The sequence below is a fragment of the Varanus komodoensis genome, unplaced genomic scaffold, assembly GCF_004798865.1.
Source record: "Varanus komodoensis strain SLA01 unplaced genomic scaffold, ASM479886v1 scaffold53, whole genome shotgun sequence".
Lineage (NCBI taxonomy): Eukaryota > Metazoa > Chordata > Lepidosauria > Squamata > Varanidae > Varanus > Varanus komodoensis.
The window spans coordinates 1,904,143-1,926,938 of record NW_025336126.1 but is presented as its reverse complement, the minus strand read 5'-3'; the positions used below and the strand labels follow the sequence as shown (position 1 = coordinate 1,926,938).

At 47.2% G+C, this 22,796-nt stretch overlaps 2 protein-coding genes across 7 annotated transcripts in view; one reads left to right on the top strand and one right to left on the bottom strand.

Annotated features, from left to right (window-relative positions):
• Positions 1-5,711, bottom strand: part of LOC123032104 (myosin-10-like) — a 63,097-nt gene extending 57,386 nt beyond the window's left edge. For all 6 annotated transcript variants that reach the window (XM_044447739.1, XM_044447734.1, XM_044447735.1 and 3 more), the window contains exon 1: positions 5,629-5,711. The gene's annotated coding sequence lies outside the window, so the exon portion shown is untranslated. The remainder of the gene's footprint in view (positions 1-5,628) is intronic.
• Positions 5,712-15,391: 9,680 nt separating this feature from the next.
• Positions 15,392-22,796, top strand: part of LOC123032072 (izumo sperm-egg fusion protein 2-like) — a 7,885-nt gene continuing 480 nt past the window's right edge. Inside the window, exons 1-6 of the mRNA XM_044447697.1 lie at positions 15,392-15,641; positions 16,788-16,862; positions 17,178-17,264; positions 19,152-19,172; positions 19,705-19,785; positions 22,022-22,145. Coding sequence (XP_044303632.1) covers positions 15,392-15,641; positions 16,788-16,862; positions 17,178-17,264; positions 19,152-19,172; positions 19,705-19,785; positions 22,022-22,145 — 638 coding nt within the window. The remainder of the gene's footprint in view (positions 15,642-16,787; positions 16,863-17,177; positions 17,265-19,151; positions 19,173-19,704; positions 19,786-22,021; positions 22,146-22,796) is intronic.

Sequence of the window (22,796 nt, the reverse complement as noted above, 5' to 3'; positions counted from 1 at the left end):
GGCACCTTGCCCAGGGGTAATTGGTTCCAAATGCGTCTCCTGCTGGGGTGCGGCATGGGTAAAGAGGCAGAAAGCCCAGATCTGCACAGCAGAAGCATCTCATCTTCAAAGCTGGTTGGGGATGAGAAACTAGGTGCAGCGGTGCCAAGCAATGAAAGAGGGAGAGGCTGGGAGCCAGGATTCCCGGGTTCGCCCGGCCAGGAGGGGACCGTGTGAGATAAAGAGTAGGGGCGTGGAAGGCAGCTGAGAGGAGAAAGGGCCTGAGTGGGTTAAGTGCAGGAACCAGTATCTCATGGGCTGAAACCTTCCTATAATTGTTAGCTCAGATGGCCACAGGAGTTTGTTTTGCTTGGGATGACTGAAATATTTCTGGTGGGGCTCCCTCCCCAATTCTGGAGGCTCCTTAAATCCCTGAAGGCACTGCCGCTGCTTGCTTCACCGCTGCCTGCTCAGCCCATTTGTACTCAGAGTCATCTTTTTCTGCCTTTCACCTGTCAAAAGTTCTTGTGGAAACAGAGAAAAAAAATGCAGCAATGGCAAGAAGAGCAACTACGTGCCAAGCCTGCCGTGTGCCCCAGTGAACTTAGGTGTGACATCTACCAAAGTACCCACAGCCTCCCTCTCCTCCTGGGAAACCGAGAACTCCCATTTTCTGTCACCAGTGTCACCCAGACGAGATTCTCCATGACCTTAGACACTTACAGTGACTGACAAAAGGAAAGCAGGCCGTACGTGCTCTGCTTGCGGAGGACATGGCTGATCGGGGAGTGAGAGTAAGTGAACCAGGCGAGGGACGATCCTTGTGCAAGGAGTGGGAACGTGCCTCACCAAAACACCCTTGAAGCACGAGGGCCTGGTGGAACTGCGCCATTTCCCTGCTTACCTGTGGTGAGAAACGATCACCTCTGTGTAAGGAACAGCCAGTGGCAGATGGACTCTTGGTCTATCTGTGCTCTAGTCCCTTTGGGCAAGGCGAGGACTAGGGCATGACCATTGTCACTGCGGGTCAGAGGAAGCACTGGCTTGATCTTGGCTGAGGCCTAGCATGGATCTAGCACAAGGTCTCTTGCCCGAAGAGGAGGGTCGATACAAAGGTCAATTGCCCACTGCAGCTTCTCTTGAATATAGAAGACCAACCCTCTCCCCTCCGCCTTTTAGATGAAGACAGGAAGGTTAAGTGAAACAGAAGAGAGCCAGTTCAGGCCTAGTTTGGACATAATAAATCATGGCATATGTAACTCACGATTTGTTGCCCTTTCCAGGGTTTCTCTGGCAAACCATAACACAAACCATGGTTTGGCTTCTCCATCCCTGGGTCATTGCTTCCCCCAACCCTCCTCATCTTTTCCGTTGTAATCCAAATGTTTTTGTGGTGCCAGAGTAGTGGTACACAGAACTGATTTCTTTGACCAATCCTTCCAGCTGCCATTGTAGCCTGGCAAGACAACTTATGAAGAACCTACAGTTCTGGGTTCACACAATGACAACCCATGGTTTAAACAATCCAAGGATTAAACCCAACAACAACAATGAATTCTCTTTCTGTGTTGTCTGTGCTTAGCAAGCCATCATTTGTTAGCGTTGCCATGTTCCTTCATTATAACAACCCAGAATTCAGCAACTCACCCCTTAGGTTGGCATTACATGTGAACCAGGCCTAACCCTGCATTTCTGTAGTACCCTGTGGGGGCTATACTTCAAAATTCTCTGTCTTCCCTTCAGGAGTTTAAGGCCGAGTGCCACAAAGGCAGCCACACTGCCCCATGTTGTGTCTCCAAGGCACAGAGCTATGTCAGCTACCTCTGGAGAAGGGGAGAGGGACAGCTGATTAGAACAGGCCATGGGGCCCGTCCACTCAGCAGTTCGCTGCAAAACTGACACACTGATGTCAAAAATATGCATTTAACTACATCCCTCAGAAAGCGCATCTCGACATTTAGAGGTAACAAACCAGTACATGGCACCTCACTCCCCGAGTACTAGCATTTCAGCACTCTGAAGACCTGGAAAAGCCATGTGATATGATTTTGACACCCAGGTACAACTGGTGCCATCAGTTACTAGACCATAAACATGCATACGCATGTGACTCTTGGCAAGCACATGCATGCAACTTAACACGCATCACTGACCAAAAGGGAAGAAGAAGGGTTTGCTCTTGCACCATCAACTGTAAAACTGAGAAGAGGAGACAGGGTGTTCTTTTATGGTTAAAAAACAATCTGAGAAAACTTTCAACATATAATAAATAATAAAAACAGGAGAAAACATGACACCCCCATGTCATAAAGCCAGCATGGATGCAGAGAGACATTAAGTGTACAGCTCCTACCCACTGTAATAATTGCAATTGCGATGTATAAATATACAGTCCTTCTTCTCCATCTCCATCAAATGGGTGCCCACTGAATTTCAGGGGTTTTTTTAATCCCATAGTGCAGCCACTGTCTTTTCTCTCCCCACCCCCATCCCACCTCCAAACCTCATTAAATTCAGTACCTGGCTACTAGTTTGCCGCAGTTTAAGAAGTGGTAACAGCTGAGGCTTCCTGTAGTTCATGGAACATGGAGTTCTTCTTCAGTGGGATAAGAAAATCTATAGGATTATAGTAGGGGGAATCAAGAACTCCAAGAGGGAAGAAGGGACAGGAATGTGATAAGGGGAAAAGTTTGGAGACAGGTGACATAGGATATAGGAAAGGAAAGTCAGACTGGATGTACTAGAGCATAAGGGCAGAGACTGAGTGCTTCTGCATTCATCTGGAAATAGGATGAGGAACCGTGTGGGTGCCCGCCAAGTGGCTAAGAGCCAGGACTCCAGAATACTCTGGGCCTCTTTGGGATGACAGCCGCTATCTTTATAACCATCGTAGTCACAGACTGAAATAACAAACCTGACCTGAATGCGTGTCACTCTGTGTGTGTGTTTGTGTCATGCTAATGTCTGAGAGTGTGCAACTTTTGCATCTGCCCACATGGCTCCCGCCCTTGATCCAGCGCTCACGGCACGCCTGCTAATTGTTTTGCCGGCCGGCTCATATGACGCCTAACGTATCCAGACCCTTCTGCCAAGATCCCCTTTCCAAGTTTAGGACAGAGCCAGGAAGGTTGGAGAGGTGGGGGCAGGGAGCAGGCAGCTTCCAGAGCGAATGCGTACCCATCACTGCTATAAATACCAGTTGCCTACAACGTAACGGTTTGGTGCTCAATTCCAGCACAGTCAAAGCCTATGGGGAAAGTTAGCGAGGCAAAGAAAACAAACCAGAGCTCTCTCACTTCTTGTCCCAACTCAACAAGAAATCAGATTTGGAATTAGATTTCTAAGAAAATCACAATGTGTTAGTTATGCCTGTTCGATGTTACATACATACATCAACCCTCTTACAGCTTGGAATTAAATGCTCATGTTTGGCTCATTGCTGAATATGTAAATATCAATCAGTACTGCCGCTTCGGAGCACTCTTTCCACACTCTCCCTGCCACAAAAAGTTTGCCAGACTCTCCAGTTCACTGTAACAAGGAATAAACATGTGACATCAAAAACAGGGAGAATTAAACCCCTAACCAAAATGTTCACCAGCCCGTTTCAGCCAAGTTATTACCCTCTTCAGATTTATGGAATCAGTCAGTCTCTCTGGATACAAAGTGCTTCCCAGCTACTGCTAACGGCCAGCAGATGCCTTTTGAATAACGCAAACCACATCACTTGAACAGAAGAAAGAAATGGTTGTACCCTCTATTAGTCTAACTTAAGTCTCATTCATTTCAACAGATCTGCTCTAAGTTGGACCGACACAGGACAGAAGCCAGAGAAGAGCAGCCTTTTAGGTTACAAACAAGTATTTATTCTACTGAATTATTGATCTATCAGTTAGTCCTAATTTTTCATTGGCTAAATAGCTATTTATAAGAATTAATAAATACAAGCGGGGCATGTGTGGTGAGTCATACAACCCAGAAATCAAATCACCTGTCAAAAGGGGTCCTTCAAACATTGTTTTTGTATCCTCTCCCTTCAAACAGCGCACACAATGCAAGGGTTTCCACTATTTTGTGCATTCATTTGATGAACTAGGCACTGGTCCACAAATGCTTTTGCCACAATAAAATAATTAAGTTTCTAAGGAAGGCAAGGGGGAGGGGACAAGATTCTATTGTTGATTTCACTGCAAAAGACAAACAAGGCCACCCTCCTCTGGAATTCACTGTTCTGTTGACCCAGCAAGTTCCAAATGCTAAGCATTCCTCAATCTATGCATTTTGGTGGACTTTTAGATAAAACTCCTAACTGGGTTGATTAACTTCAGATGGTTCTTTCAGCTGCCTTGAATTACCAGTGAAACACATGGAAAAAATGCCCCAAACACTCAACTACAAATACCTTCCTCTTCCATCACAAAAACAGACAACTGCATTCCTAGAATACTTGATATTATTTTGGCCCATAACACAGAGAAATCATTGAACTTTTGTTCCAAATCACAGTTTCGGTTCACTAGGTGACTTATTCAACCATTTCCCTATTACATGCCAGAGCATGGCAGATATATGGATGCAGGTGTCACATGCAATCACATTATCTTCCAAGATTTTTCTTCCTTCTGAGAACAGCAGTACAAGATGGGAAAGGTAGGTAGGAAGCCTCCATTCATGAGCTACCTTGGAGTCCACAACCAAGCTGACTATTCCAAGAATCCCAGGCGCATGGGTGTTATAGCCCTTTATTCTGATATACCCACCTGCAATGCCATTCTCCTTTGTCATTCCAAACCTCTCCCGATTAAGGCCATTTCATAACAGTCGATTTTTTTAACATTAACAGTTTTCATTCCAGTAATCAAGCCTCACCCACTAGACATGCTGACCTATCAGCGATGCCCAAAGAAAATGAGAGGCCTTTGCAGTACTGTAAGCATTTTTCCTTGGCAGAAACTGTTACCATCACCCCTTCATAGCTGCAGCATTTTTCACTCTACTGGGTCACAGCCTCAGGGATGTAGAAGGACTGTAGACCTATACCTGGGCAAAGCCCAGTAAGGGGTGTAGGAAAGGGACAGAGAAGGAAGAAAAGCATCCAAAAGAGCCTCACACAAATTCAGCAGCTGACACTCTCTGAATGGGCGGCCAAGGAGACAGAAGACAAGAGGCTAGGGTGGCTAAAGAGGTAAAGGAATGAAGAGCAGAAGTTCAGGAATGTAACACCAGACCTCTATCTAGACAAATGGGGTAGCGGAAGACAGGTGCATATATCATCGGAAGCACATCAAAAGCAGCAGAAGCAGAAATAGGCAATAGGAGACGGGGTGGTGCTGATTTGGAGTTTAGGGGAATGAACAAAATATAATTTACGCGTATTCCTCCCCCTCCCGCCTACGCTGCCATGCCGAATGCCACCTTTCCTCTCATTTCCAGGATTTAAGCAAGATCGCCCCAGCTGACTGAAACGGATCACACCTCCGCATCAACGATTTAGGCCATGTCATGATCAATGCAAATTATGTGGACCTCCGGAGCCTTTCTGCCCCTTCTGCTCTCTTGGAAGAGACCCCTTATTGGAGAGAGACTAAAGCAGGGACAAGGACAGTCCAGACAGAAAGAGAAAAGGGCCCTGCACAAGCTATACGGTACCTTTGCAGAAACTGGAACGGGAGAGCAACGTTGACGCCTCCAAGGCCCAACCGCAACTGAGCTGCCACTAGAAAGGGGGAGGAGTCCGGGTGACGTGACCACGCCCACACCGACCAATCACAGAAAAGAGGGAGCGGCGCTGGGTCCGCCGGTGGGAGAAATCTGGTTGCAAGATAAAGATAGGCTGAAGAGAGCACTCACACCCTCGCTTGAGGGTGGGGGAATACAGCGAGTGACAAGAGAGCTCGCCAATCAGAAGCAGCAGAGCGCCTGGGTTCTTTTGGAAGCTGAATGGGCTTCTTTGTGTGTGGACAGATCGTGAGAGGATGGAAGGATGGAGGGGGGAGTGAAGGATGAATGAGGTCTATTGTCTGCGGGGAGGGAGATTGGGATTACGTCAGAGGTTAGACCTCCCCCCCGCAAGCCTCTCCCGTCCCCACCTCAAAGAGTTGTGTCTCTCCCGTCCCAACTTTCCTAATGGACCCTCCCAGGCAACGCAGAGGACTGGGCTCCCTCCCTCCTTTCCTCAACCCACAAGGCTGAGGGATTCCCAAAAATTGCACTTTTGATGGAGAAAGCGGTTGTGCTGCTTCCAGAGAATAATAAAAGGGCTTCCTGGAAGAGCCCCTCTGCCTGTGGATGAGGCTGCCTGTTGGCTCTCTGGATGAGTCGAAGTCTTGCCCCCCATCCTTCCTGCTAACCTCCGTTCAGGGGTGCAGGGTGCAGCGGGCTCACGGAGAGCTGTCAGGAGAATGGAATGCCTTCCGTGGCAGCTGCAGTGTGCCAGCACTGGGGTTCTGTCCAGCAGGGCTGGCTCCGGGTTTCTGAGGGCCACTGGGCAATCTGCCCTCCATAGGCCTACCTGCAGGCTTCTGCCTTGGCACCACCACTGTCATCAGCAGCTCTCCATCCTTTTTCTCAAGGCCTCCCACTTGCTTGCTTGACATGCAGAGAGCCGGTGAGCAAGCAGGAAGGGGCACCTCCTCCGCACTGGCACTCTTGTTAGGGCAGCACAAATGGCAGGGTGTGAAGGAGCCGGCTGCAGTGGGAAGGTCCCATGTGGCCCAAAACGTGCCTTGCAATCAAAACTTCACAGGTTCATTTTCTCTGTCAGCCTTCCCAACCAAGTGCCCTCCAGTTGATTCAGACTTCGGGTCCATTGGCTCTAGCCAGGGAATTATATGAAACAACTGGAGAGCTTCAAGTTGGGGAAGGCTATTTGTCTGAAACAAGGATGCACAAGTTGTAGTTCTCCAGATGTTGTGGCTTATAGCTCACATGATCCCTCATCTTTAGCTATGCTGACTAAGTCAGGTGCAAGCTGTAGGCCAGAAAGGTGGAGGGCAAAAGGTTCACCATCCTGCACTAAAATAAGAAAAAAACATTGTGTACTTGGACCTTCAAAAATTTTTTTGATCAGGTCCCTCACCAGAGTCTCCTGAAGCAATTTAATATCCTTGCAATAAAAGGCCAGTTTCTCATATAGATTGGTAACTAATTAAAGGACAAGAAGCACAGTGTATTAATAAAAGGGCAGTTTTTTCAAGGGGTGTGTGTGTGAAAAGTGGAGTCTCCAAAGATCTGTATTGGGACCATATTTTTAAGCTTGTTCATTTACAGACCAGAAACTGCTGGTTATTGGCTGATCTATATATGTAATGAATATATATATGTGTAATGAATAGCTAGACAGATGAATGGACAGATAGCTAGAAAGATAAAAATTAGAGTTAAGAGTGAGTGGTGAGGTTGCTAAATTTGCAAACAACACCACTGCCGTGAAGGCCTTTTCACCTAAACATGCCATAGTAAGCAACACTTGCATAGGAAAAAAGAAAGACCAGTTTTCAAGATTTGCTGAGATAATATCATTTGTTATTTGCTTTATGATATATGATATCCTGGTCCCTTTAAAAACAAGCTGTTTTATAATAATATAAAATAATACATTTTTATAAGAGCATGGCAATATTTAGGGAGTGATCCCATGGCCCCTAGATGCCTGAGAGGACCGTATGATACTTTGGATTCCTGGATCTAATCCGCACTCAGATCTCCCTTCCTCCGCTTGCAGTGGGCACGGAAGGAGCCATGTTGGCTGCTTCTTCAAAGTTGGATAAGTGAAGTCAGACGAGACTAGGGCCACTGAGATAAATGGTATTCCGGCTGCCAAAATCAGCCAGTTAGCTGCTTTGCGGAGCAGGAGGACGGAAGGCAGAAGCTGTTCCTGCTGCTTCCCCCACTCTGCACAGAACTTTTGTGCATTTCTGGGCCCTTGGACCAATTAATGGATGGGGAAGAGGGTAAGGAGTAAGAGTGCAATCCTACGTATATCTGTTTACACAAGGAAAAGGTTGACAGCTTCCATACTGGCTGCTGCATACTGAGAGTCATAGACCATTTTTCCCTTTGTGCTTTACGTTTTTAAATAATTGTTGAAAGCACACAACCACTGATGCCAAGGGGAAGTTTATTCCAGAAAGGAGGGAGCCACCACAGGGAAGGCCAGTGCCATCATACTGCCAAATGGGACTCTGCAGGATGTGGCACAGACAAGAAACAGCCTCCCCTGAAGACATTCCTGGCCAAAGGGGTCTATACCGGGAAGATGACCTTTCAAGTAACCTGGACCTAAGTCGGTTAGGCTCTAACGGCCTCCTTGTGGCCCCTCTTTCCCATCCATGCCATTGGTACATGCACTTGTCATTAAGCTTTAAGGAGCCTCTATCCCTTTGTTTTCTTTATGTTTCGAGACAGGTGGCCTGGCCAGTTTGCTTCTGGAAGAACAACAATGAGCTTTGTGGCATCTTAAAGACTAACAAATATGTTATGGTACAGTAAGCTGTCAGGGACTTTCAGTTTATAGGTGCATCCAAAGCCCTCAAATGTTTACAGAAACCTTCTCCAACTGGGTGCCCTCCAGATGGTGTAGACTCCAGTTGCTAGTATTCCTGCCCATTGGCCATGCCAGCTGGGTTGCCAGGAGTGGATGTGCAAAACGTACGATGGGCACCAAGCTGGGGGAACCTGGACCCTTGCACCAGAAGCACTTTGTCAGGCCTTAATATGCCACACGCTTCTCTGTGGTTTGCCTGCTTTCCAGGGGTCTCTTGCCAGAGCTATCCTGCCCCCTTGTGGCAGACATGCATCCAGTCCCATTCCTACTGCGCCCACGGACTTCCAAGCCAGGGTCATGTTGCCAATGACACAGCAGAAGTCCAGGGAAGGTGACCAAAGAGGACCACAGTAAATGAAATTGGCCAGTGTGGGACCGAGAGGAAAGGTTTCCTGAGCTACATTTAGAGGCAGAAGTGACTCAACACACTGGCCTATGATGCCTCTCTAGCCAGTATGATGTCATGCTATATTTAGATATGTGATGCTCAGGCGGACTCTTGCCACATGCAAAGTGCATGAGGAAAAAAGGGAAAGCGGAAACTTGTTTGGAACCCAAATAGGAGCATGCAGTCAGCATGACAGAAGAAAGACCGTATGATACATCTTTCGAAAATCACAGGCCTGTTGCTCAATGAGTACACAAGCTTTTAAGCTGCACAGAATTCTTCATCAAGGAGATCGGTCCTGGGTGCCACAGGTCCTTACTGACGCAAATATGTGTAACTTCCTGACAGAGGAAGTAGATTAAACCTTGGAATTTGCACCATATTGGCACAGAAGCTACGTATTTCCAAGACACTCACATAGGTTGACCAGCAGTGTGGTGCAGCCAGGTCCCACAGGGTCAAAGAACCATGGGTTTTCAGTTCGCAGGGACAACAACTGCATCTGGCCCCCTGCCCCCCACCAACTTCCCTGTCCCCCGCCTCCTGATTTTAGCTCCAATTCCCACAATAACTTACAAGGTGGAAGAGGAATAGATTTGCCCAACAATTATATATCGTAATATAAAGTAATCTGGAGCGGCTTGCTCTTGAAAAGGCAATTACAAACCAATAGCTTTACAGATAGCCTACTAAAGACATATATGTGCCAGCATTTGGCAGTTCCTTGTAGATAGGAAACATTGTCATAACCAGCGCCCACTCTTTGAAATTTACCAGTATATCTTCATGCCTATATGATAGTATCAAAATGCCACCAAACCTGTTGCAACTACTTCTGCAGTGCTCAGATAATACATGTAGGAGGCTGGTGTAGCTGTTTTGAAGTAAATGAGAAGGGCTGTCAGGGTTGGACTTTAGGGTGGATGTCCGAAGGCTCCCACTCAGCACAGAACTGGTAAAAAGGCACTGACATTTTGAATCAGCTCTTATTCAAGATGCCACCTAACCTCCCTTTCCAGAAGAACCCGTTGCTCAGACTATTACTCAAACCACCGAAGGAAGGAGTCAGTTCTGGCTACTAAAGCACCAAAGGGATGGCCAGAGGCAGTTCGTAGAGAAGAGCCCAAAAGACAGAAGGAAGAGTCCAATTTTGCAAACATCCCTATGAAATGAATTAGATGTGCTCGTGGTGGTTGGAGAAAGATGTCCCCATTTCCCTTCCCAATCCTCACTGTGCCCAAGGATCGCAGAGAAAAGAGATAAAACAGCGCCCTCTGGTGCCCAAAGCAAGGGACCCTGGTTTTCTGTTCCGAATAATCCAAGGTGACTCTAATATTACTCCTTAGGGTTAAAAACAGCCTATTGCACATAGGTTCTGGGACTACCATGCTTAAATTGGGCTCCAGATGTTGTTGATCCATTTTTGAAAGAAATAAGAGAATAGTAATTTAAATGGTATCACAAATGATAAGAAAAATGAAGATAGTAATGCATTTGTTCACCATCAGGTATTATATAAGCAATAAGGAAATGTTTAAAAAATCTAAGGGCACAATTCTATGTATGTTAAGACAGAAAACATCCTACAATTCCCAGCATGGTTCAGCCACCTATGGCTTTTTTCTGTCTAAACATGCATAGGATTGCACCCTAAATAACATTCCGAGCTCAAATCTCAACCACGTGTAAATGTGTGCATGTATATTTTGCAGTGCGTTGCTTGCACCTCTGTTTATAATCAACCATTTCCTCAATCTTTTGCAATTAACTTGCAAACAGTCCCCCTCTCTGTTTACAAACTGGAGAAACTGGTTCAAAAGTGTTGCTGAATTCTGCTCCTTCTTTAGCTTTGCCCCAGTATCGCATCCTCCTCTCCAGCTAAAGATTCTTGGAGCTCAACAAAGAGCCAGGGGGCTGGGAGGTGTATGCATCCGATGGGTTTCCCCCCAACACACTTCCACCGGGCTATTCTCTTTTGCTGCACCCTTTGCTTGTCTCTGACTATCTGTAGTTCTGTGGAACAGATGACGCGGCTGACCCAACTCTTGCTCATCATTTCTATTAGCCCGGGAGGAAAAGAGAACTGGAGATAAGTGATAACAATAATGCATAATGAGTATTATGCAATGGGGAGCAGTGTGGGCTTGGGGGCTAAGACAGCAAAAGAGGGGAGGAAGAAGTTGTGTGTTTTAGAGGCAATGTTTCAGATGTTAAAGGGTGGAGCCTCATTGTTCAGTGTAGAGCCCGGAATCCGTAGGACTGGGTGGTCCAATTTTTTGCATCTCAAGGACCACATGAGGACTTCGACACAGAACCCAGGGGCTGCACAATGAATTGCATTTCCAGCATGAACCTCAGGAAAAGAGTGACACAGGACAGCGTACGGTTGCTGTGAGGATAAAACAGTGGGGACATCCTTCAGGAGAGAAGGAGTCTATTCAGGATGGGACAGCACAAGCAGGGTTCTTGATTCCTGATCAAGATTTCTTCTCACCTCGCCCTGCCCTGGCAAAATGTTGTGGATAACGGCATTTTCAGTCAGGCCTTTCCCACATGTGTGTGATTTTCAAGGCCGCTTTGAACGTGCTGCTTCTCCAGCATCAAAGGCTGCAGCAAAAGAGGCTCTGTGGGTGGCGTGCATACATTATGTGCAAGAAGGCGGGTGTCACTTCTTAATGTCGTGCATATGTTCAGGAGACGTGACTGCACAAGACAGTTTGTTGTGTGGTCCCAGAGGGAGGCCTGCAGTGTGCACATACACTCCGGGTCACAGAAGATTATGTGGGGAGTGTGTCGTTAGAGGCCTGGGAAGGGGGTGAAAAATGTTTCTGGCCAGTTTTGCCTGAGGTAGCATGTTGCAGCTGGACAGACTACAGAGTTTAGCGCCATAGTGTGTGTTTGTGATGTCTTGCAAATATGGAGGCTGTTGCAATATACAGAGGGAGGCATACTTATTTAGTGGTGCAGGGAGAGGGTGCAGAGGCAGGGCAGAGACGCTCATGATCACCCTGTGCGGCTCTGGTTTTGGCGAGCCCTGCAGCGAGATGCTCCCCGTGGGTCCCTCCCTCAGTGGGTCCACCATCTCATCCCCACTGCTGCCGTGTCTCCTCATCCTCTTTCTCCTTACTGCTTCCACACCGATTGGCAGGTGGAACGAAAATGAGCAGACAGACAAGAGGTGGTGGCTTTCCGCCTCACCGCCAATGTTACCTGGGCCAGGGCAAGAGGCAGGGGAACAAAACAGGTTGTGGTTTTGGGAGAACGAGTCCAGGAGCTCTTGCCAGCAGGCCCCTGCTCAGGTGTGGGCCATTGGCAAAAGCCCAGCAAAGTCTACCCTTGGCACTGGGCTTGCATCTACCTATGTCCAGGTACCCAATGTCATTTTGACATTTGAGGCAGAAAATCCCCAAAGCACTTCTCCAAATCCATGGCAGTAACAAGATCATAGGAGCAAATTAAATAACAATTCAGCTCCCTTTCCTAACATGCGAAATCTGCTTACTCTGACAAATGCTGGGGCCAGGCCTGCATAGAAGTTGTGAAGATAATGATGTGTAAATGTTCAAATGTACACACACATACACACATCCCTTGTCATTGCATAAGGGGTGGGAAGCAGCTGCAAATGGCAGGGTATTGACAGGAAAGGGAATGGCGCCTTTAAGAAACTTTGGCCTGAGTCAAGGTGATGAGATGATAAACAAATAAAATTATACAGCAGGTTAATTGCCCCACAGTTTTTAGGCCAGGTATGAAAAGGTAGATTATTATCTGGTATTACCAAAACAATGAAAACGGCATATATTCAAAAGGACTCAATGTAGGGAAAAGGTAAAAGGAATCAAGCATGCCAGAAACAAGGCAGGAAATTATCTCCTCCCTCTGCCCCGCCCTGCTGCCGCCACCCCAGTCCTGATTAAACCATTTCCAGGTTTCGCAATTTTGCATAGTGGGACTCACCTCCTCCTGATGGAGCCCCATTCCCGAAAATCACCCTCTGTGGTGTGATTGATGGCTTGGACAGAAGGGTGATCCGCCTTAGAGTTTCCAGCCAGGAGCAACTATTCTCAATATTTGAGATTATTCCTGCAATTTTTATCATGACAGTCCTGATGTCCAGGTGTTTGTGTAAACTAGATTCAAACATCCAGGTTCCGTGCATTCAGTGCGCCTTTGGTTGTAGTGGTAGTTTGGTTGTAGTGGCAGATGGGCACCATCCAGGTGCCCACTGCTGAACCCTTGGATGCTTGGCCCTCTCACGTTATGCTGGGAGACCCAGCCTCTCTCTCTTGAAGAGACACAGGAACCCTGCGGGTCTACACAAGCCCAGACAGAGGCTGCAGGACACAGCTGTTTCGTCACTCTTCTGTTGCTTCCTCCACCACTTGGACAAAACCTCGTCTTCTGCTTAGGTCCTCTCCTTGAACGGGCACAGTTCCTCAAAAGCCCCTTTCTAAACAATCCCCTCTTCCCTTTGCTCATAGAGACTCAGGAATTTCAACACACCCAATTTCAGCTCGAGGACAGGGCCACACAGTCTTTGACATCCTGTTCTATTTTCAGAAGAGTCTTCTGCACCTTGTAGACTCTTCCCCACAACTGCTTTTCTATAGGGTGTGTGGGTACATGTAAAACCTGACCTAGTTTTACAGCTGGATTCGGGCAGGGCCCCAAACACTTCTTGCAGTGGTGTTCCGGGGTCAAGGACCACAGCCAAAATACCTGTTTTCCTGGCTTGCCTTAGCACAGTCCATCCAGGTTCTTCAGAGGATCTGCACTGGCACACAGTGCCAAGTAATGCCTAAAAGGGGGGAAGAGGAACACAGCAGGCACACAAAGTGCTGCAAATAATAGCAGGCATGTTTCCAGCTCTCAAGAACCTCCTTCCCATCTTCGCTATTGTGGCCATGCATTCAGCCTAGCCTGAGTGCACCGCCTCTCGCCAGCAAAGGCTTCCTTCCCCACTCGCTAACATGCAACCAAAGCCTTTCTTTTTCTTTCCGAAGCATGTCAGAGACTCCCATTTACTGAATCTCCACCTCTTTGACCTCTCATTTCTCATAGATCAGTATGTTCTTGTTTTTATTCTTTACTGGCTGATAGCTGAAGCCGCCTGCAAATACAGAAGGGAATCCTCTGCTCAAATGCTAGCTAATATGGATTAAAGATTCCAAGTCTTGCCGTGTTTAGAGCCAAAATTCTTTTTCTGGTTCTCTCTTACACTCACGGATACATACATATGCACAGACTTTCTTTCATTGAACATGCAGATTTTAATGACACAGCTCTCTATTCCACCAGTAATCATTTTTTTTCCAGAAAATGCTAGGCTGTGCTACCTGGCCTTCCTCTCTTTGTGGCAAGAAAAATTTTCCGGCCCCCAGGAATCTTTACATTTTTGCTCTGTTCTGCCCCAGCTTCAGCGTACTTATTTTCTTCCCTGTGGTCAAAAGAACCTTAGAATAGTGCCCACCTCTATAAGTACAAAGAACCAGCTGTGTTCCTTCAATCAGTCCCTGCTTCCCACATTCCATTACAATTATAGCTGGTCTTATCAGGGTTTTTAGAATAAGAGCTCCCAAAACTATAGAAACAATATTCCTCTGAGATGCAAGAGTTTTATCTCATACAGATATTTCAGAGACTCACATCAAGATAATGCAAGTGGAACGGTCTGAACACTTTAAAATCATGCTTGTTTATTTTATTTTATTTATGTTTCCCTCAGCAACTGTCTTAGGAACCACCCAGAGAGTTTTGCCTATTGGGGGGTGCAGAAATTAAACAAATAAGCAATCTGCCTTTGGTTCTCATTCAATTGTTGCCTAGTGGTAGCCGTTCCATCAGGCCACCTGAAGTGTTCCCATTCCAGCTGGACATTATAACAAATTTGAAAAGTGAAGAATTCGTGCCAGTTTGCTCTCCTCCCCCCTCTTCTTTTCCTTTGTCTTTTAGGTTGTAATCCAGAGGGCCAGGTGTTTGTTTTATTGATCAGTACGCAATCTTGGGAGCCTTTTTGGCTGCAGAAGGGGATAAAAGTACTTATCAAGCAAATAGGTGCTCTCTAAATGCTAAGCGCTGATCATTATAACTTTTCTGTCTGTACAAGACAATTGGGGTATATACTCTGCCTTCCTCTTGGACTCTTTCCTTGATCTTTCCTTTAAAATGCTCCTTAAGCGAGAACTCGGGTATTCTGTTTTGCCCTTACTCCACAGTCTCTTAGGAAATGAGTGGATGAATTGTAGCATTCCAGAAATACTGGCTTAGAATTCCCATCAGCCCCAGCCTGTGGTGAGGGATGTTGGGAGTTGTACACTGGTGCATTTGGAGAATTATGTATTACCCAACCCTGTCTTAGGCTCTTGACCTGGAATCCTTGTCTCTAATCGGATGTATATTCCATAACTCAACTCCATTATGACGTCATTTGCTACAGAACCATGAAATATCCCATTTCCCATGGCTGACACTCAGCCATGCTTCCTGCAAGCCTTTCTTTGCTGCTGCTGCTGCTGCTGCTGCTTCTGACCTGGTTTCCCACAAGCTTCTGGGGTTGCCTGCAGTGCGACCAAAAATTCAAGCAGAACGTAGCTAAGCTCCGGACTACAGTTGTGCCACGCCAGATCCATGACACACGCCTCAAGGCACGGGCCGAAGCACTCCTCAGAGGCCTCGAGGGGAATTTTTTCCTGCATTATGCCACTAGCCAGTTCTCTGGCCTTGCAGGTATAACCCTGGGCCTGTTTCAAGAGGGGACAGATGAGCACTCAGGCCCTTTCCTACTGGTGGTTTGTCAGGACAAAGAACGCACAGGCTTTGCTTGAAGAGTAGGAGCAATCCAGGCTTCTCTTCACCCGTTCCATCTTTTTCCCTGCTAGCAGATGAACTGCAACTTGTGAGTTGCAGCATGAAATGTAGCTGTGTAAGGGCTGCACACAGAGCTAGTGCCCACGCTATCGGTGGCAATGAACAACACTCCTTCCTTCCCTATGCCCACACTATGCAAGGAAATTCCAAAAAGGATTCCTTCAACACATTTTTCCCCTGCTCGGTCTTGCAGAGTTGAACTGCACTCTCCTCTCCTAGACAACGTCACTGCATGAGTCAGAGGAGGCTGCATATTTGGGCCAAAGGAAGCAGCGACTTCTTGGTCTCCCATCGTCTTGTGTCAGAGAAATCCCCCACAAACAGGCGTTGTGCAGGAACCAGATGACATGCACGGTCTACTGTCTTCCACCAGCAATTTCAGTCGGCCTTCCTCTCCATCCCACCAGCTGCCACTGGAAGAAAGACTTTCACACAACTTCTCTTGAAAAAGGAAAACTGTATGCTTGATCATGCCAGCATGGGGGAAGAAAACCTTCGATTTGGCCCCAGTACCATGGTGGGATGAATGGGCTCTCCCAAAGGTTGCAAGGAAAAGGTGGGCTTTGAGGAGGAGGGAGGAGGAAACTTGGCACCATGTAGGTATTCTGGAAGACAACGCCAGCCATAAGGAACAGCAAGCAAAAAGGCCAATGTTACTAGAGCAGGAGGCTTTTGGATGGCTCAGAGCAGAGCAGCTGGAAAGTGCGAATACCAAACCACTTTAGGCTACAGCAGATTCCCCCAACCCAGAGCCCCTGAGCATGGCCAGTTAGTCCAACACATAAGGAAGTCATCAAATTGGGGAAGGCTGGGCTCTAAGGTAGCACTCGTTTGGGTTTTGTGCTGCTTCTTAAATGCACGCTTCTCTTGCAATCGCCCAGGGTTGCTCTGCTCGTTGCAGTTGTGGGCTACACTCAGTCTTTCCCTGGCCCCTCTGCAGGTAACAGGTGCAAGGTCTGTGCAGGTTCAGGCTAGGACAGCGGCTTGTCGTTCTCTCCTTCCCAGTTAAAAGCAAAGTCGATGCCCTGATCCACGAGGTGAGGCTCAGCACGGAGCGTCTCCTTCAAACCAGTCTTTCAGGTGAGGATCCAAACACTGCCTTCCCTCAAACTGAGTGCCTTGGAACCGAGTCTGCAGTTCCCTGGGCTGCTGCAACCAATTTGCTTCACTCATTCATAAAAACATAGGAACAGAGCGAGTCAGAAGGGGTCTCCCGGGCCATCTAGTCTGACCTCCGGCACCAGCCGGCTCCGCTCACATGCCCACCATTCCTCCCACCCAATATGCCCTTTACCAGAAAAAAGCTCCTGGGTATTTAATGAGGAGTCTTGTGAGGGGTGCACATCCGCCACATTCACCCACCCCGCAAAGTGTATCTTCTTGATCTCTTCACAGACCAGGCTCTGCTGGAAGAACTGGTTGCATTCCGGAGGAAAGCCACCATGAAGCTTAAGCAGGCATTAAAGGAGCACCAGACACATGGTACTGGATCCTCCCCCATCCCATCCCATCCCATCCCACCCCACCCGGCTAGGCATGGTCCAGCAGGGGCCCGCTGACAACACCCCATGGAGAGGCTCCTCCTCTTCCCCACGGCAGCCTGCGTGCCCTCCTGCCTCTTGCTCTGGCCCTCATGCCAATGGTGAGAAGGGGGATGGCAGACGCTGAGGCCACAGATCCCTGCCCTGTGCTGGTGAAGCCAGCAAGTTATAGCACTGAGGAGGAAGAGGAGCAGCAGCAGCTGCGAACCATGGCAGGGAAAAGGTGGACTCACGGGGCGAGGAGCCCCTTGCCGGGCTTTGTCACACACCTGACGCCAGCACTGCTTGTATTTTTCCCCACACTTCCCAGATTGGCAAATCAGTTTTGGGATCATTTCTCAGATTTTGAGGTCTTGTCTATTCCTCAGCCACCTTGTTTCCATGACAAGTGTTAATCTTAGTAGAATCACTAGAATTACTGTGCACAACCTACCTATTAAGCCGCAGTCAATCAGTCAAGCTTACTGACAGTTGTTATTTAGTATTAGCAATATTATTAAGAATAAATCTGGTGTCATTCAGGCTGGATACATGAGAGGTTCCAGGTATATAAAAGAAAGAATTTCACACAATACGATATGACCATATGGAATTATTTGCTACAAGGGCTCTACTATGGTTATTGTGGCATAGAATCAAGTGACGCAGCTCCTCCTGGACTGCACCACTTGAGGATGGAGGTGGAGTTGTAACTCTGAATGTGCCTGTTGAAGAAAAGGAACTTCAGCCTGCATTTAGGGTCTTCCAAGTAAGTTTCATAAAGTACCCAGACAGGCAATTGCAGAAGTTGAAGTTGTCAAAGTATCCTTGAAAGCAACCAGTGTCTTCATCCACAAAGAAAAGCCCCCTGCTTATACATAATTTCTTGGTTAAACTCAAAGAAATAGAAGCCTATCTAATTACTATGAAATGCAAAATAGACCAGTCACAGATGCACCAATTAACAAATACTTATCTGCTTGCTTTGATGCTGATTGACACAGGCTCAGACTCCCAACTTTGCATCAAAACAAAATGTACGTTATAATAGACCGGGAGTACATCACAGAGAGGATGTGATGTGATTTAATACAGCCTGAGTCTTCCCAAGGATGTGTGTGAACTGCCTTCCCAGCACATAAACACCAGCATAAACTTGCTTTCCCACCAGGCTTAGTTGACTAGAAATTATTCAAAGCCTGAACATGGAATGAGTTTCCCAAAGAGGTGTGTCTGGCACCTACTTCATATGGCATCAGTTGAAGACCTTTTTATTTCCCAGTATTTTAGTATTGGAACTTTTAAAATTTGTTTTTATATATTCCATTTTATTCTGCACCAGTGCTATGCTTCTTTGCAGAATCATAGCGACGACAGTTGCTATTATGGTTTTGTTCTTTTAAATGGTGCATGTGTGTCTTTTACACTTTTGTCTAATTTTAACTTCTAATAACTGCCTCAGCCTTTGGGCAGTATAAAAACGAAACAGATAAACAAACAACTTCTACTTCTAGATCCCCATAGAGGAAAGCCCTTTTCACATATAAAGCTTGGCTATCAAGGTAAAGGCTAAGCTTTCTTCTGATGCCAGGAGGCAAATGTTCTTTGGGAAGGAACATTCAGATACAAATTCTCTGCCCACAACTCCCACACCAGCATTCTGGAGCTGAATGCTTCAGGAAAAGATTTCTCATCTACTTCTGCAGCTTGTGTAAACTAGAATATTTCAGTGCTGGAACAGAAGGGGACTGTGAATGGTTCTGTTGCAGAGGTGAAAACAAATTAGCAGATAGCAGAACATTTGGGGCATGCCTGTACACTCAGTTTTGGACTTTCTCTTTCCTCACAGCTTGTGATGAAGAAGGCTGTGGTGAGTTAATCTAAATGTGCTGTTGAATATTAGAGGAGGGGAGTCAGGAAGATGAAAACCATTATGATTCTGTGGAGAAAGCACAGATGTGGCTTAGGATGCGGCTTAGGAGCAGCTCCGGGGTGGCTTCCAGAGGTTCCAGGGAACAAAGAGAAGGGAGATAAAGTGTGTCTTCCATGCAGGAAGAAATGGGGCTTTGGAGAGACTGTCACTGCTAACATGGTTTTTAAAAGCACATTTACTGTAATGTTAACATAATGAGTACCAGGAGGAGGAATGGAAGACGGTGCTCACCAGGGCCTGCTTACCATCTGTAGCCCCGTATTGCCTAAGAAGAGTCCACTCTTCCTAGATTCAAGCATGTTGTCTCTCTCTGCAGCAAGGAGCAGAGGTTGAGCTTGGGGGTGAACTTGGCAGGTTTCGCTCAGAGATGTTCAAACCCTTCCTCGGGCCTGACTCTGGGGGTATTAAAAGCATTGCTCTTGTTTGGCATGTTATTCACACTTTCTCCCTCTCTCCCTCACTCCTGCAGCCTGGCTGAGATATAAAGCATTTAACTGCAAAGGATGCCAAGAGACAGCAGCTGTTTGCTTGACGCTAAGTCAGTGCTTTGGTAGGTAGAAGCGCTGGGGAGATTTAATGGCGGGTGGGCAGTGGGTGTGTGCAGGGCAGATGTGACACGTTTTTTCAGTGGGGGAAGGAGGCTGATTTGCCAGACTGAGTTCCTGCCAAGGCTTCCAGGGTGGGGACAACTTGTGCCACCCCTGATGATTTGGCCTATAACTCCCATCCGTATAGCACATGATGAAAGACATGGGAGCTGTAGACCAAAACATCTGTAGAGACTCACACGACCCACATATGTCTGTGGGTTGCCTGCCTTTGATGCAGAGGAATGAGAAAGCTGGGCAGGATGGCTTTAGTAAGCGTGACGAAGTACCACCTGATCTGAGGAGCCCATGGTTACCAGGAAGCTGTCTCAAGGAGATGGTTGGTGTCCCTGTAGTCGCTCTTTCTGGCTAGTGATCCCAGCTCCAGCTCTGATCCCAGCTCTGAATCCAGAGAGGAGGGTTGAGAGCAGAGCTCAGCCGACCCTCCAATCAAGTTGTTTGAAAGACCACCTGTGCCTCTGTCAACCTGCCCAGGACCTAAACTCGGCAGCAGAAGCTCTGCTCCCATCCCACCAATAAATCCACCAGCTTGGTGACCCTTTTATGTGATCTTGACAAGATGCCCTTCCACTGGGGGGATGCCCAGCTCCTTTCCTGACTATATTTCAATGTACCATGAGGTGCTAGAAGTTGTGGTTCACTTTTAAGGGATGCTAGTCTACAATTTCTAATGCATATCTTATGGTTTTAACTGTCTGATTTTAAAACTTTTTTGTGTTGTGTTGAGAAGAGATTTTTAATGTAGCTTAATTAGTTAACTCTTTGCGTGATGGTGTGCAACTGTTACATTTCTCGTAAGTTTGTAAACTACTTTGAGAAAGCTTTGCCCATAAAGGCAGGAGATAAATAAGTTAAATAATAATTAAATACCAAATAGATTTCAAGTTGGGGAGGGTTTATGTCCACCAGAGGGCAGCACTTACTCATATGTATCAAACAATGGTTCACAAAAGCTATAGCAAGCTACAGAAGCACACAGCTTAACAAAATTATGGCAGGAAGGGAGTTTTGAGCCCCATGCACTCAAATGTGTGCCTCAACCACAGTAAAAAGCTTTAGTTCCTAGTGACTGAAGGACAAGGGGATTCATGATCCTAAATATTCACATATATAGAACTTTTGAATGCACAGATCACTCCACAAGGTATCTCAGAAGGTTTTACCACTGCCCTCTAAGGGTGGTCGCTGTAATTATCTCCTGTCATGAGATGGAAGGTTGATCTAAGAAATGATCTCTGTGGGAAATGATTCCCTTGTAACACTCCACTCTTGCAGGTGACAGGAGAATCAGAATGAGGCTGTAGAATCCAAAGAACATGTGCAGTTTGTTCCAACATTCAGGAAATCCATGTGGCATGTAGGGAGCCCCCAGAGGGACTGCCAAGATGGAGTCTGTACAAGATGCTTTTATAACCTATTAGTTACTTGTGCCATTTGGAGCAGGGTGGGGAATCACATAGGCCGTTTGCTATACGGACATGAGAGTAAAGCAATTGGGTTAAGACACACAACCTGAAAAGAAGAACCTTTAGGACAGGCAAAGCATTAGAGCATATCTAACAGGGTACTGAGCAAAGCAGGCAAACGTTCCTGTTTCTGAGGCGTACCTGGGGAACAAGACGTGCAGCATGGTGTCCTGATCAGATCAGAAATCCCATCTATCTAAGGGGGTTCTTTCAGTGCAGCCAAATTATGGCAGAGCTTTAGCTCATTTTGTCCTGATACAGGAGTGGGGCTGACAGACCTGGCAACACCTACCCAGCACATTCCAGGCTGAGGGAGGGTTTGACCTGGGGGCTTCTTGTTCACAGCCACCTCTTTCAGTCATTATGGCAGCCTAGCACTTGTTGCTTGACCCCAGTTGTAGCCGTATTTGTCTGTGCCAGGGCTAAGCACGAGTCCTAGGCCCTTATGGAGGGCTGCCTTCCATTCTGAGAATCATGAATGGGGATGGAGAAGGGGGAGAGCCTTCCCCAACCTGGTGCCCTCCAGTTGAGTTGGACTGCGACTTCCAGAATTGCCCAGCCAACTGGTCGGAGTATTTGGGAGCCTGCCATCCAATCTACCTGGAGGCCCCAGGCTAGGGAGGGGCAGGGATTCCAGCTGGAGAAGAGAAAGGACTACATTTTGTGGGCAGAAATTGTCTTCAAAAACCAAATTTGAGATCTCTGCCTGCAGTTGATGCCCAGGAGCGCCTGTCACTTCGCTTTGGGAAGCCCTTGAAGGATCCTGATATCGCCCGAACTGGACTCGCCGTTGTCCTATGGATGGGTGCACTGCTATTTGTGGTGATAATCGGCGTGTGAGTATCACAAAGAGACCTTCGTTGCATCAGCTGTAACCCGCACCCCAGAACAGGGCGTGCCTTGCCAGGGACCTGCCTGCCTATTAAGATTTGCACGAGAGACCCTTCTGAGGGTGCCATGACCTGCCTGGCCTCGTGTGTTCCTTGAAGAGCTACAGGCCATCCTCATCTTCTAGGCCGGTGGTGGCGAACCAATGGCACCCATGCCACAGTGGGCACACAGAGCCCTCTTTGTCAGCATACGAGCCAAGGTGCCCCAGCATCGCCCCAGCAGCCGAGCATCAGATAACAGCGCACATAGGGGCAATGCGCATGCTCAGAAAGGAGTAGTGGCGCCAGGCAATGACGTCACAAGCCACTTTTCAGTTTTTATTGCAGTGTTGGCTCTTTGCAATAAATAAGTGGGTTTTGGGTTGCAGTTTGGGCACTCAGTCTCTAAACGGTTCACCATCACTGGGCTAGGGTTAGAAAAACTAGGTGTCCTGGCATGATTTTGATGGTTGGAATGTGTTTAGAATGGGCAGAAATGTTGAGCTGTGCAGAAAAAGCTACTCAAGGAAGGCTTTTTCAAAATCGCCCTCCTTTCAATGGAACTTTAGCCCTGTATTAGGGTTAGGGGTGTGCACCAGGGTAGGGTTAGGGTTAGAA